Raw genomic sequence first — 13,555 nt, 5'->3', positions numbered from 1 at the left:
ATGCTACAATGATCACGAGGATCAATAACTAATGACATTTAATGTATTTCTGTCATTCACTTTTCGCTGTGTGTTTATCATTACAGTAAATACTACGAGAGAGAAGCTCTAATGCATGACTCAGTCTTCGGGCCCATCTTGGCAGCCCTGCTGGGTAAGTATACAGTGTTGTGCATGAACGAGTTCAAAAGTCGTGTTCATTGAACACGTTCACTTTTATGAGAACGATGAACTGATCGCAACTCAATGACAAATAATGAATTTGAACGGTGAACACGTTCATATTGTAGCGTCCTCGCTTATAGAAGACAGGAAACTTCTCTCTTTATGTGTTACCTTATTAAAGTCCAACGAACACAACACATTTCTTGTTCGTAACTCCGACACTCCATTTCTGCATTCACCCTTGACCCGCCACCTCATCAGCCAATGAGAGCCTGCCATCCCACACAACCCCAGAGCCATTGGTTTAGAACTGTCACATGCCCCACCCCGACCTGTTCACTGACCCTCAGGACATTTCAATACTCAGGAGAGATGCCGTCTAAATCGAATGCTTGCACCATGTCTTTGCTCAGTGCCCGTAAAATGTCCACGATGTAGCCTAACCTAAACCAACTCACTCGACTTCACACAACGTTACCCATCATTCATCGCACACAAATGTAGACCAGTCAAGCAACGTATTACAAGTGTTTTCTTCTCTGACCAGTGTCTCGGCTCCAAACCGTAGTTGGGAGCTCAGCCTACTGGTTATTTTGGTATCCAGCCGTCCGGATCACTCCGTGAATAAGGAGGAGGAGATGTTTCTTTACTTGGAATGCGGCCACTTTATTTCTCGGATATACAGCAGGAGCAACACTCTCATCACCTCTTTGTGGTTGTTCACTTCTCGTTATACACACACTTTTAGCGTCTTTTCCCATGATACCCAGGTGCACTACGTCACACACTATAAACTTTCCTTAAAGAAGAAGAAGAAGATACACTTTTATTAATCCCACACACATGCACAAACATGCAAAGACACACTCATGCATTGGGGAAATTAGTCCTCTGCATTTCACCCATCTGGTGCAGGACACACTGCAGAGCAGAGCAGTGGGCTGCCAGCAGGGGTGGACTGGCCATCTGGCATACCGGGCATAATCCCGGTGGGCCGTTGACCCAATGTGGGCCGGTCTGGTCCGCTATGTTGTTGTTTTGTTTTTTTTCTCTTCTTCCTCTCTAAATTCCCTCCAATTGGGCCGGCCAATTGGCTACAGAGGGCTAGCAGTGTGCTGCCAGCATCGACACATATTATTGGTCTATTGTTTGTCATTGTCAATCAATCATGGGCTGACAGGCTCAGAGAGCCCTGACAGTGCTGTCAATCACAACACAAACCAGGGGGGGGCGGGACCTCATGGCATTGGCGGGGGGAGTCGCGGGACGGGCTGCTGCTGAGACAGAAACTTAACTTAATGGATAATAAGAGTAAAAAAACGCCCGGGTGGCGCTGAGAAGCATGGGGAAAAAAGCTGAAGTCTCTGGAGGTGGAGGCTGCTAAATGTGCCAAACTGACGGACCTATGTGGTGCCGGGTTCACCAGCCCAGCAGCAGCAGGTGCGCCGGGAGACGAGCGAGGAGGACTCGACAATGATGAGCGAGTGGAGGCAGACATGTGAGCGCGCATTTTCAATTTTCAATACATTCTCAAAACTGGCTCGTTACTTGAGCAGCGGAGGTTGGCGTCGCACGCCTCTACCCACGGCGCACCTCTCTCTCGCTCTCTCACTCGCTGCCCCCTCCCTCCTGAGATGTGCAGGTCCCGGTGGCGTGTTTGCCGTCGGGGGGGGTTGGTCTATCCCTCCGCAGGTTCACCTTCAGAAATCTTGTTACGACTTTTACTTCCTCTAGAATAGAGATAGTGTCTTATTTTGTGTGCCTATAGCATAGTGGTTATACTGTGGTTTATTAATGTTCTTGGGCAGACACAAGAGGCACTTGTTTATAGTTAATTAGAAGTTCAGATGCACTGGTCCATTACTATTTGAACCTCAGCATCTAGGGTTCAAAATTGGTAAAATGATACATTATATGCATATTGTTGTTGTAATTTTTCAGTCAGTTGAGATAAATCTTGAGGAGAAACATTTTGGGTTGTTTTGTGTCTGTATAGACCTACTATAAAAAGCACTTTGCATTTTTAATTTTAGTTCTTGTACTTTTGATACTTAAGTACATTTCAACACCAGATACTTTTGATACTTAAGTACTTTTAATATGAGCTACTTTAAGACATTTAGAAGACATAAGTTACGTCAATTTAATGGCAGATGTGCTCGGCTAATTATGTGGGCCGGTATGAGCCAAAAAATGCCCGGGCCGTTTTGTTCTCCCAGTCCAGCCCTGGCTGCCAGGTATGGCGCCCGGGGAGCAGATGTTGGGGGAGTAAGGTGCCTTGCTCAGGGGCACTAGACAGGGTAGGGAGAAGAGTCTTTTTGAACTTTGGACAGGTCCAGGTTCGTTACACCATCCAGGCAAGTTTCCGCCGAAACTCCGAGGAGACGAACCGTGGAGTCGAACCAGCATCGAACCAGAGACCCCTTCTCTGCCAGTAGTCCAAGTTTTCTGCCACTAGTCCACCACCTCTCCCTGGGGCAGGCCATACGTGCAACACAAGAAAACAGCTCTCGGTCTCATATAAAAATGGCAAGTGAAAGCAGAGACGCAGACTCAGCAACTACATCTGATGCACCTTATAATTATCTGAGGGATTTTACACACTGTCTGATGAAGATTCCAACAGTAAAGGCAAGGGGTAGTGATGGATACAGTTTTCTTTAAAAAACAAGTTAAGTCTTTCATTCTCACTTTCCACCTTAAAACTATGAAATGAACTGAACTATGAAGTAGTTCAGAATTTAAATGGTTAACTATAAACGTGAACTATTCATGTTTACTAGTATGAACTGAACTTTGAACTAGTTCATTAGGTGTGAACTTGCACAATACTATAATTATATTAGCATGTGCTTGAACAGCAAAACAATTAACAGATCAGTATCAAAATGTGCAAAGCTACGGTATCCAAATTAATGTGAAAAGCCACTTTTATATAAAATAATTACAGTTTTTGCAGTTCAGTCAGACAACTCACGTTCGAACATTTATTGCAGCATTACAACAGATTTAGTGTTTGGCATCTAGGCTGCATTGCCTGCAGGAGACTATACTAGCTAGTGAAACTGTTATGAGCCCCCTTTTTGTTTTTGTTTTTCGATGTGAATAGCATATTTGTCCAAATATTGTTTAAAGTTTATGTGAATTCATTTATTCTAGTCCTCACAGCAGCGCAAAAAAATACCTGGCATTCAAGCGGGGACGGGGCTCGAGTGGCGTAGCTAGGCAACGTTTGTCTCGAGCAAGAGACTGCGGCATGAATAGCGCTTGTCGTTATCGAATCTTCCTTGTAGAGGACGGTTAGCTGCAAATATCTTACTATTAATTCTTTATATGGCTGTAAAGGAATATGCAATGGGGAAGTGTAAATTCGCAGAGTCGTGGTTGGAACACGAGCAGTTCAAGCCCTGGTTGAAGCCCGTCGCTTAAATGACCGGGAGGCTTACAGTTCAGTCTGTAAAAAGAAAATGAGTGTAGATCAATGCTCTCCGGTCACAGATGCAAGGCGCCAGTCACAAATCCGTGGTTGTCCCTTGAGAATTGGGCAACACCTTCCTCGGCTAACGTTGTTACACCACCCAGTACGTGGGCGACATTGACATTTAAAATACGTGGTTTGCTAGATATCAAATCAAGTGCTTCCTCAACTAACATTCGTCAACCACCAGAGGGAGAACAAGATAGGAGGCGTCATGCGCACACCCAGCCGCCAAAGTTCTGTCTGAAGTCGATTCCGGTATTAGTAGAAGAGTAGAGAGACAGAGAGCAGACGGTCACGGGTGTGAAAGGTTAATCAAATATCAGGAGCAGAAGGAGGGGCTAGTCCTTCGAAAAGGATCATCATCCGTTGTTTGGAAGTTTTGGGATTTAGGGCAAGTGATGATAACCAAGAACAAATCATGAACAGACTTTGTTTATAGTTGTGTCTGCGCCGCATAGCAATACAACTACCTTGTTTAACCACCTGAATATCACCACAAACCACAGTACGATGAATGCATTAAGGCCAAAGCTAGCGTTGCCTCACTGAATCTCCGTCCATGTCCAACGTCAACCCCCGAAAACCATAACAGTGACTCTGCATAGCGCGACAGCGTATCAATCCACCTCCCAAAGACACACTGAAATAACGGATGCGATCACATTTCATTTGGCCAAAGACACATGTCCAATAAATACTGTGAGCAATGAAGGCTTCAGAAAATGGTCTAGACCAGGGGTCGGCAACCTTTTTATAAATAAGTGCCAATGTGAAATTTTCTTGTTAATTAGCGTGCCATAAACATTAATTTTAACATTACGTTTTATTATTGAACGACATAAACAGACACAGCACATTCATGTGTGAGAATATCTGCTATATATTATAATATTTTCAGAGAGTTGGCCTGCTTTTCATTATTTCTCCAAACAGGCCTTACCTGCACTACATGAAACACGTTGGGGGAAATACAAAAGGGATGTCACAGCTGTCTAGTATTTCGCGACTACGACTGAGCAATTGCCCAGGGACTGAGCAAAGACGTGTGCATTAGCTGGAATGTAGCACAACATGGAACTGAAAGCAGTGTTCTTGTGCATTTAAACCTGAAAATGCAATAAAAAGATATCGTTTCTAAAATTAATGAATAATCATGATCTTAATATTGATCTAAATAATAGTGATTATGATTTTGGCCATAATAGTGCAGCCCTAACACCAAGGCTGCGCGCAGAAGTGCTGTGGTGTCTCGACACAACAGTGAAACGCCACTCACATCAGATGAAGGGATTTCAGAAATTTTCAAAGAATGTTTCCCGATTCAGACATCGCCAAGACGTTCCCCTGCGGAAAGGAAAACCCGGGTACATAGCCAAATAGGAATAGCACCATACATAAAGCAACAGCTTGTTGATGGCTGCGACAAGGCTGGGCAGTTTGTGCTGATGTTTGATGAGAGCCTCAATCACTCCACAAAGAATAAACAACTCGATGTCCACGTTCGATACCGGCAGATAGTAATTTCTTCAGTTGAGAAAACAGACTAGTTTCCTTGTGTATGTCAGCTGAAAACTTTGTTGCACTGAAGACATGCCACATGATGGCTCTTTTTGAGAAAGTTGTAGCAATATATCAGTGACAATGTTGACCTGATTTGTATTATTTATGCTGCAAAATAGTGTAACTTTAATTATTTAAAGTATTATAAAAGTTCCTATTGCAGAGTTGACTGAACCATTTACTGCTCGGTGTGTCTGTGAACTGTTTCTCACACCACCAGTAGATTATGACCAACAAGAGTAGATTCTGACTGCCATATTAATTTCACTCAAAGTGCACCAGATCCTAGTCGACAATCGATGACAAAATAGTTGCCGGCGAATTTAATAGTCGATGATTCGTTAGTTACCTCAAAGCGCGTGTTATCCTTGCCGTGCAGCTGTGATAAACCTTGTTTTACCGGAGCTGCTGATGGAAGTAGCTGAGGAGTGAGCCATCTCGCTCCCTTCCTATCCCTGAAACTCGGGCATGTGCAATATCGACAAAATGTAGCACAATGGGGCGTCCGTTGCGACACCATTGCATGCTAGAAAGTCATGTAATATGGCAACCGCTTTTTAAAAGTGATTTAAAATTAGTGCATTCAACATCTATGAGGGCCAATTTGAGGGGTTCAGTATCTTGCCCGAGGACACCTTGGCATGCAGATGGATAGAACAGGGGTGGGCAAACATTTTGACTCGCGGGCCACAATGGGTTCTAAAATTTGACAGAGGGGCCGGGCCAGGAACAGATGGATTGAGTGTTTTTGTGAACTAATATAAATGACATGGAAAAATCATTACATGAAAGGATTTGGCCTTTACCAAGTAGCAAAGCACTTATTTGCAAGGCCATTTAACAAAAACTTGCCTTCAGAGAAAGGCTTGCTAGCCTTTGCTATTTCGAATGCCCCCCAAAAAACATGCCTTGGTAGATGACTCTTTAATCGCAGTTTGTCTGTGACAAAAAATGTTGCTGAGTCTGTAAATTAGTCGCCAGCCTCTGAGTCGCAGCCACCCGTTCTTGTGACTGCTTGCTAGCGTAGTTGCCATGCTTCGTAGCAAAGTGACGGCTGATGTTGTAATCCATGAAAACTGCGACAGTTTCTCAACATATCAGGCATACAGCCTTCGATTGGACTTCAGTGAAAAAGTATTTTGTTGTCGACTCCGTGTTAAACACTCGGCACTCATTGTCCACTCTTCGTTTCCTTGATCCTCTCATTTTACAGAAGGGCTCACAGGGCAAAGGGAAAAAGTGAAGGGAGATCATGTGCCTTTTCAAGCCCTATACACCACACCCCCGGGCAAATTTAATTTAGCTGACGCTTTTATCCAAAGCGACTTAAAATAAGTGCATTCAACCCCGAGGGTTCAAACCTAGAACAACAAGAATCAAGAAAGTACGATTTCTTCAAAAATAAAGCAAAACTACAAAGTGCTATAAGTACGTGCCATTTAAGTGCTACTAAATTGTTAGTTTAAAAAAATAATAAAAAATTAAATTCCTTTTTTTTTTTTTTTTTATATTTGGACAAGTTCGGCGAGCCGGATTAAAAAGCCCAACGGGCCGTACTTTGGGATAGAACCACCAACCTCTGGTTGGAGGACGACCACTCCACATATATATTGTATTCATATAATTGAATGAATCCAGAATAACGAAACAGATTACCTGCTAGAATTTGATTCCTTTGGGCAAGGGAATGTTGTCAGGAGACAGGAGCCTCGGACCCATGGCTGGAGATGGGACTACAGCTCCCATGATCCTGTTGGAGTGACATACCAGGAAGAACTAAAACATGCGCCGGCACGGAAGATGGCGTGTGATTCGAGACTGAATAGTTTCATTCATAACGTTCAGTGCAGACTTCAGTCAGCATAGGACACCGGATGAAAGCCCCAGCGGATCCTGGTGGCTTCTTCTGCCTCCTAGGGACACATCCTGAGGTGAGGGAGAAGTTGGTGGAGCAGAGCGGCCCCGGGAGGTAGTCGTCAGCGACGCTACCACCAGCGTTTGTTCGGCCTCGCGGAGTCTCGCCTTAGTCCCGAAGTAGTTGAAACTTACTCGTGGCTCAGACCCGATGAACTAATCGCTTCGGGCGCGCGGCTGCTCCAGGATGTGTGGCGAGCCGAGAGTCCCGCGGGAGCCACGGTGCACACGCCTGACGTCCGATTCACACGTAATGAATCTCAAAGGGCAAAGCCTAAATTCGGAAAATACACTGGACTTCTTCCAAGGAGGACTCACTCGGATTGAGAGAGACAAACGACCCGCGGAGGAACGGCGGTCACGTGGTCAACCGCTGAGACGCTGGTGGCAATACTGCAGCAGCAGTGCGAGCAAGAGGGGTTGATGGGAAATGTCTCTCTGGTTAAATAGACCCCCTGATAAGGTGGGTGTGTACTATAGATGGTTATGGAGAGTGAGGTATGTCACATGATGTATGTGACATGATTGGCGCAGCGCAGCTCGAGTTGCCTGCCAGAACTAGCTCGCCGGCGTCGCCACATGAGTCGCAATCACAGAAATGACCACAAATACAACTTCTTGCAGATCAATTGGTTGAAGGGTAAAATTCAGAGCCAGCACTACTGAGAGTATAGCAGCAGCTGAAAGCCAACAGCAGGAAGAGGACTGAGGCAAAATACCCAGACACAAAGTTTATTACACACAGGCAGTCTGGCAGGAAGAGGAAACAAACAAGTCTGTAGACTTAACCAAAGTGGACATGTCGAACAGTGTGACAACCGGCTGAGACAAAGTAAACACTGTATTCACACTGAATGCCGAGGTAACAAGTTGCCACTGATTTGGCACATAGGAGTCGGCAGCACGCATGGAGGACATATGTTAGACAGATTTTGACAGGGGACAGAAACACACAAATCAATGGGGGAAAAAATACAAAACATTATTTACTCTTCTGGTTTGTTGGTGCAGTAGATGTCAGTCCCTATGTGACACAGGAAGCTTTGCTTATTTTTCATCTCAGCATTTTGAAATGTGATAAGTAATATCAATTTGCATGCTTCCAAATTAAGGTAAATTTTAACCAATATGGTACCATTAGTTAAAACTCAGCACTGGTGTGCAGTAAAAGTAAAAATGTTTGGCAGCCCATACTTTACTTTCTCTGTACCTCTAAGATTTGCCATTGTCCCTACTACAGTGTCCAATGTAAGCGTTTCCAATAAATAGTATGTAATTTGTGAACTACTGGTTTAACATTAAGCTCATTCAGACAACCAAAATGATGGATGCAGCCACTGACTGGGTGTTAACTAATAAAAGCTAATGTTAACCATGACAGTGAAAAAAGCTCAGTCATCTCCATTTGTATCCAAAGAGCTCATTAATAACTTGGAGATCGGGGTAAAGATTTGTGTTTCATTGTCCTTAAGGGATTCTTCAGCTGTAGCTGTTGAAATTAACACATACTATTGTGCTAACCTGTGTGTTTCCTCAGATAAGGTGTGTGATTTCCTTGTTAGCTTTTCATTTGGCGTCACAAATGGGTCATCAAGCTCTGCCTGCATAGACTTTTGAAAAGTACAACCACACTAAGAACTGATCTCTGTGCTCTGTTACTCTTTCATCAGATGCCCTCTCTTGGCATCAAATTTGGCACCGTTTGATTTTACGTGAAACAGTGCTCAGTAGTAACAATGTCATTTTGTTCCTACCCTTAAAAGTACAGAGTTTGGTTTTTAGATGTAAGTCATGCCTTTGTATTCAAGCAGAGTTGTTGTGGTTACAATAACGACATAGATATGTTTAGGTGTAATAATAATGTCTGCATGTATTTTCAGTGGGGCCCTGTGCTCTGGAGTACACCAAGCTGAAGACATCGGATCATTTATGGACTGACCCCTCAGCCAATGAGCTAGTCCAGCGCCACCGCATCCATGGGGCCCACCGGAGTCAGGACACCACGGCCAGCCGTCGACCTGCACTTGGAGTGAGTTTAGAGGCTAATTTAGATCAACTCAGTCCTCAGGAAATGTTGGTGTTTGATTGTTGGTGATAACTGAGGATGTGTGGGACCGGAGTTGCTCTTATTTTTGTACTGTTAAGTTTGATATTCAAAAACTTCTTTGCTATTCTAGATCCGCAAGAGGCAGTCCAGTGGCAGCATGTCAGAGGACAAGTTTGCTGCATCAGCGAGAGAGTATGTTGAGTCCCTTCACCAAAACTCCAGAACACACCTTCTCTACGGCAAAAACAACGTCCTGGTGCAACCGGTATTATGGCATATTCTCCCTCTTACCCTGTAATAATAAATTAAGAACCACTAATCCCCAAGAAGTAAAAATTCGCACTACACAGTCCCAGTCTTTCTAAATGGCCTTTGACAGATGGTGTTCTTAGAGCAAACAGAGGATCTGGTTTGATACAGAACACCTCAATCCAACTCACCTGATCAAATGAGGACACATTTACCTTTAGTGGTATCTGGCTATGTAGATAATTTGAGTTTCATTCATCGTGTAATACTTCCCTAAATATACTTCCCTAAACATCACGGGACAGCTTGTGCCTCTTAGGAGCGTCGCTAAAACATCACACTGTTCCGTTGTGAAGTTACAGATTTATAACAGGAAGTCCGTGTCTCTACCGGCACACTTTAAAAATAAAAGCATGTAATACAAAAACGGAAATGAAATTGTGTGACCTTAAAGCGAGCAAATATTTCACAATAAAATAACAGTGACACTTCAACAATATTAACAATAACATAGATGGGGTTATTCACACTTTGTGTTTTTTCTGTGGGGAGAGATCAGCCAACAGTGGCATGAAGCCAGCATATCTTCAGCGGTATCTCTAGAGGAGCACCCTCACCTTGGACAGAAAGCTTTTGGGCAGCTACTATCCTTTGCCTCCACATATTTATGTGAGGCCTCCTTTTCTGCAACGACTGTGATCAAAACAAAGCAAAGAAACAGACTGTGCCTGGAGAAGAGCTTGATCACAGCAGTTGCTTCCCTTCCACCAAGACTGACAAAGATCCTCAGTGAAGCACAAGCACGAGTTTCTCACTAAAATGTAAATGCAATAGCACTCACTCAGTTCAATGCAACAATGTAATCTTCACCCCTGACAGTTTGTTAATTTAAGATCAGTACTTTTTTCGATCCTTGAAGATATTTTTAGGTAATAAATATTTAAATTTTTTATTTTGAGCTCATCTTTTATTTAATATTAAGATAATGATTTATTTTTTGTGAAGAAGTGTTATCTATAATTAAGTTCATGAGTTCAGGTTGAGAACATCTTTATTATGATCCCAAAAGAGGTCACTTTAAGTTGATAATTATTTTTATGTGTCCAAATCTTTATTTATAATTGAGATCATTATTTATTTTTTAATAAGTCTTTAGTTATTTTTATATCATTTTATTTCCAAATAGTTCAAGATAGACCACTACCAATGAGCAATGTTATGGACATTGATGGAGTTTTATATTTGAAAGTGTCTAGTTACAAGGTTTAATAAATCAGACACTAATGGCACAGCACTGTGTATTACATCTTTTGCTTAACCAAAAATGCTTTGCGCTGGTCAGGGGGTACTCGGCTGAACTACGGTTCAAAAGTTTGGGGTCACCCAGACAATTTCGTGTTTTCCATGAAAACTCACACTTTTATTTATCAAATGAGTTGCAAAATGAATAGAAAATATAGTCAAAGCTTAGGTTAGAAATAATGATTTTATTTGAAATATCAATTTTGTTCTTGAAACTTTGCTTTCGTCAAAGAATGCTCCATTTGCAGCAATTACAGCATTGCAGACCTTTGGCATTCTAGCTTTTAATTTGTTGAGGTAATCTGTAGAAATTTCACCCTACACTTCCTGAAGCACCTCCCACAAGTTGGATTGGCTTGATGGGCACTTCTTGTGTACAATACGGTCAAGCTGCTCCCACAACAGCTCAATGGGGTTGAGATCTGGTGACTGCGCTGGCCACTCCATTACAGACAGCATAGCAGCTGCCTGCTTCTTCCCTAAATAGTTCTTGCATGATTTGGAGGTGTGCTTTGGGTCATTGTCCTGTTGTAGGAGGAAATTGGCTCCAATCAAGCGCTGTCCACAGGGTATGGCATGGTGTTGCAAAATGGAGTGATAGCCTTCCTTATTTAAAATCCTTTTTACCTTGTACAAATCTCCCACTTTACCAGCACCAAAGCAGCCCCAGACCATCACATTACCTCCACCATGCTTGGCGGATGGTGTCAGGCACTCTTCCGGCATCCTTTTTAACCTGTTCTGCGTCTCACAAATGTTCTTCTGTGTGAACCAAACACCTCAAACTTTGATTCGTCTGTCCATAACACTTTTTTCCAATCTTCCTCTGTCCAATGACTGTGTTCTTTTTCCAATATCAATCTTTTCTTTTTATTGGCAAGTCTCAGATATGGCTTTTTCTTTGCCACTCTGCCTAGAAGGCCAGCATCCCGGAGTGGCCTCTTCACTGTAGACGTTGACACTGGCGTTTTGCGGATACAATTTAAAGAGGCTGTCAGTTGAGGACCTGTGAGGGGTCTATTTTTCAAACTAGAGACTCTAATATACTTGTCTTCTTGCTGAGTTGTGCACCGGTGCCTCCCACTTATCTTTCTACTATCTTTCACACTGTTGTAGGAAATGTTCAGGATTCATGATAGGGGTGGGCAGCAGTCAGAGACAGAATGTTATAATTCCGCTGCAGAGATCATGTGTTTTTCGTTTACAGCACATTGACAACGCCGTTGGCTTTTATCACCATAAACTGTCTTGACAGCTTCATGAGTGTCGTCTATGTTTGTGGCTCCACTTTTTTACAGTTGAAATCAGAAATTTTCAACCCCCTCGCCTCAATAGACATTAATGTGGATGAAAGATAATGACAATAAATGACAAAAAAACGAATTAAACCACGAAAGATATTTATTAATAATTATTTGAGTTATTTTGACAACAGAAGTTAACTTTGAAGTTCAAATGGAAAATGTAACTCTTTTAACACTAGTGATGTGTCGGTCGTGAACGATTCGTTCATTATGAACAAATCCTTACAAGATTCGTTCATTTTCATCGGGACTGTTGCATAGGGTCAGTCAAGGAAGCAGAAATGATTCGTTAATTTCCCTACTGGGTCTTCGGGTACGAGTCTTTGGATCATTTTTCAAGTGACCTGCATTGGCTCACTAGAGGAGCACTGGAGCTGTAGCGAGGGACGTTCACTGTCTCCCGGAGAAATGAACACTCTGTGTTTTTAGTATAGAAAGACGTGAATTATATTCGTTCACAAGTCATAATGACTGGTTTTGTTATTTTCCCTTTACATTAACACTTACAGTTTAGTGCAGTGTCATTGTTTCCCGTGATAATTAAATGCCAGTGTGATAATAAATGACAATTTCAAACCATACAAACTGTCATGTTGTATTGTATTTAATGGAGGAGCCCCCCCCCCCCCCCCCCGTTGAAATGAACGAATGACTCAAAAAAAGATTCGTTCATCTTACTGAACGAGATTGAAAGAACCGAGTCGGTAAAATGATCCGAACTTCCCATCACTATTTAACACATGTGAATGTGCAGTATTATTCAACCCCCAGCTTCAGTTCTTTGTGGTGCATCCTCTAGCTTTTATAACCTCTAAGAAACATTTTCGGTAAGTGCTGCCAAGCTGCTTACACCTCTCGATTGGAATCCTTGCCCATTTTTCACGTGGAAAAGCCTCTAGCTCAGTGATATTTGATGGCTCCCGTGCTGCAGCTGTTGATTCAACTTTGAAGGCCACTCCAGGACGGTTCAGGATCTTTTTCTCAACCAAGCTTTGGTTGACTTGGAGGTTGGCGAGGGATCATTGTCTTGCTGGAAAGTCCAATGATCACCAAGGTTTAATTTGTCAACAGACGGCATCACATTCCTCTTTAAAATGGCCTGGTATTTCTGGGAATCCATGATGCCAGGTAAACGATCAAGATTGCCAGATAATGCCGCAGAAAAACAGCCCAACATCATCATTGACCAACCTCCATGCTTGACAATGGGGATGGTATTCTTATGGTCATAAGCCTGGTCTTTCGCCGGACATACCGCTGGTCCATATGTCCAAACACTTCCAGTTTTCTTTCATCAGTCCATAGAACTGTCACCCTAAACTCAGTCGTCTAATCCAAATTCCTCCTGGCATATTCTAGTCGACTTTTGATGTTCCTTGTGGTCAAGAGTGGAGTGTGTTTTGGAGTCCGGCCATGAAGTCCTTGTTTATTTATTGCACATCTTATAGTTGCCACTGAAGCACTTGTACCAGCCTTCATCAGGTCATCCTGTAGGTGTCTTGAAGTCACAGAGGGGTTTATCTGAGTTGTTCT

The 13,555-nt window shown here is 42.9% G+C and overlaps 1 protein-coding gene across 1 annotated transcript in view; it reads left to right on the top strand.

Annotated features, from left to right (window-relative positions):
- Positions 1-13,555, top strand: part of sgsm2 (small G protein signaling modulator 2) — an 85,136-nt gene that overhangs the window by 48,044 nt on the left and 23,537 nt on the right. The window contains exons 6-8 of the mRNA XM_061073399.1: positions 87-154; positions 9,001-9,149; positions 9,298-9,432. Coding sequence (XP_060929382.1) covers positions 87-154; positions 9,001-9,149; positions 9,298-9,432 — 352 coding nt within the window. The remainder of the gene's footprint in view (positions 1-86; positions 155-9,000; positions 9,150-9,297; positions 9,433-13,555) is intronic.

Source organism: Limanda limanda, chromosome 6 (assembly GCF_963576545.1).
Source record: "Limanda limanda chromosome 6, fLimLim1.1, whole genome shotgun sequence".
NCBI lineage: Eukaryota > Metazoa > Chordata > Actinopteri > Pleuronectiformes > Pleuronectidae > Limanda > Limanda limanda.
Note: the sequence above shows the minus strand (reverse complement) of the source record. Positions and strands in the feature narration are given on the sequence as shown.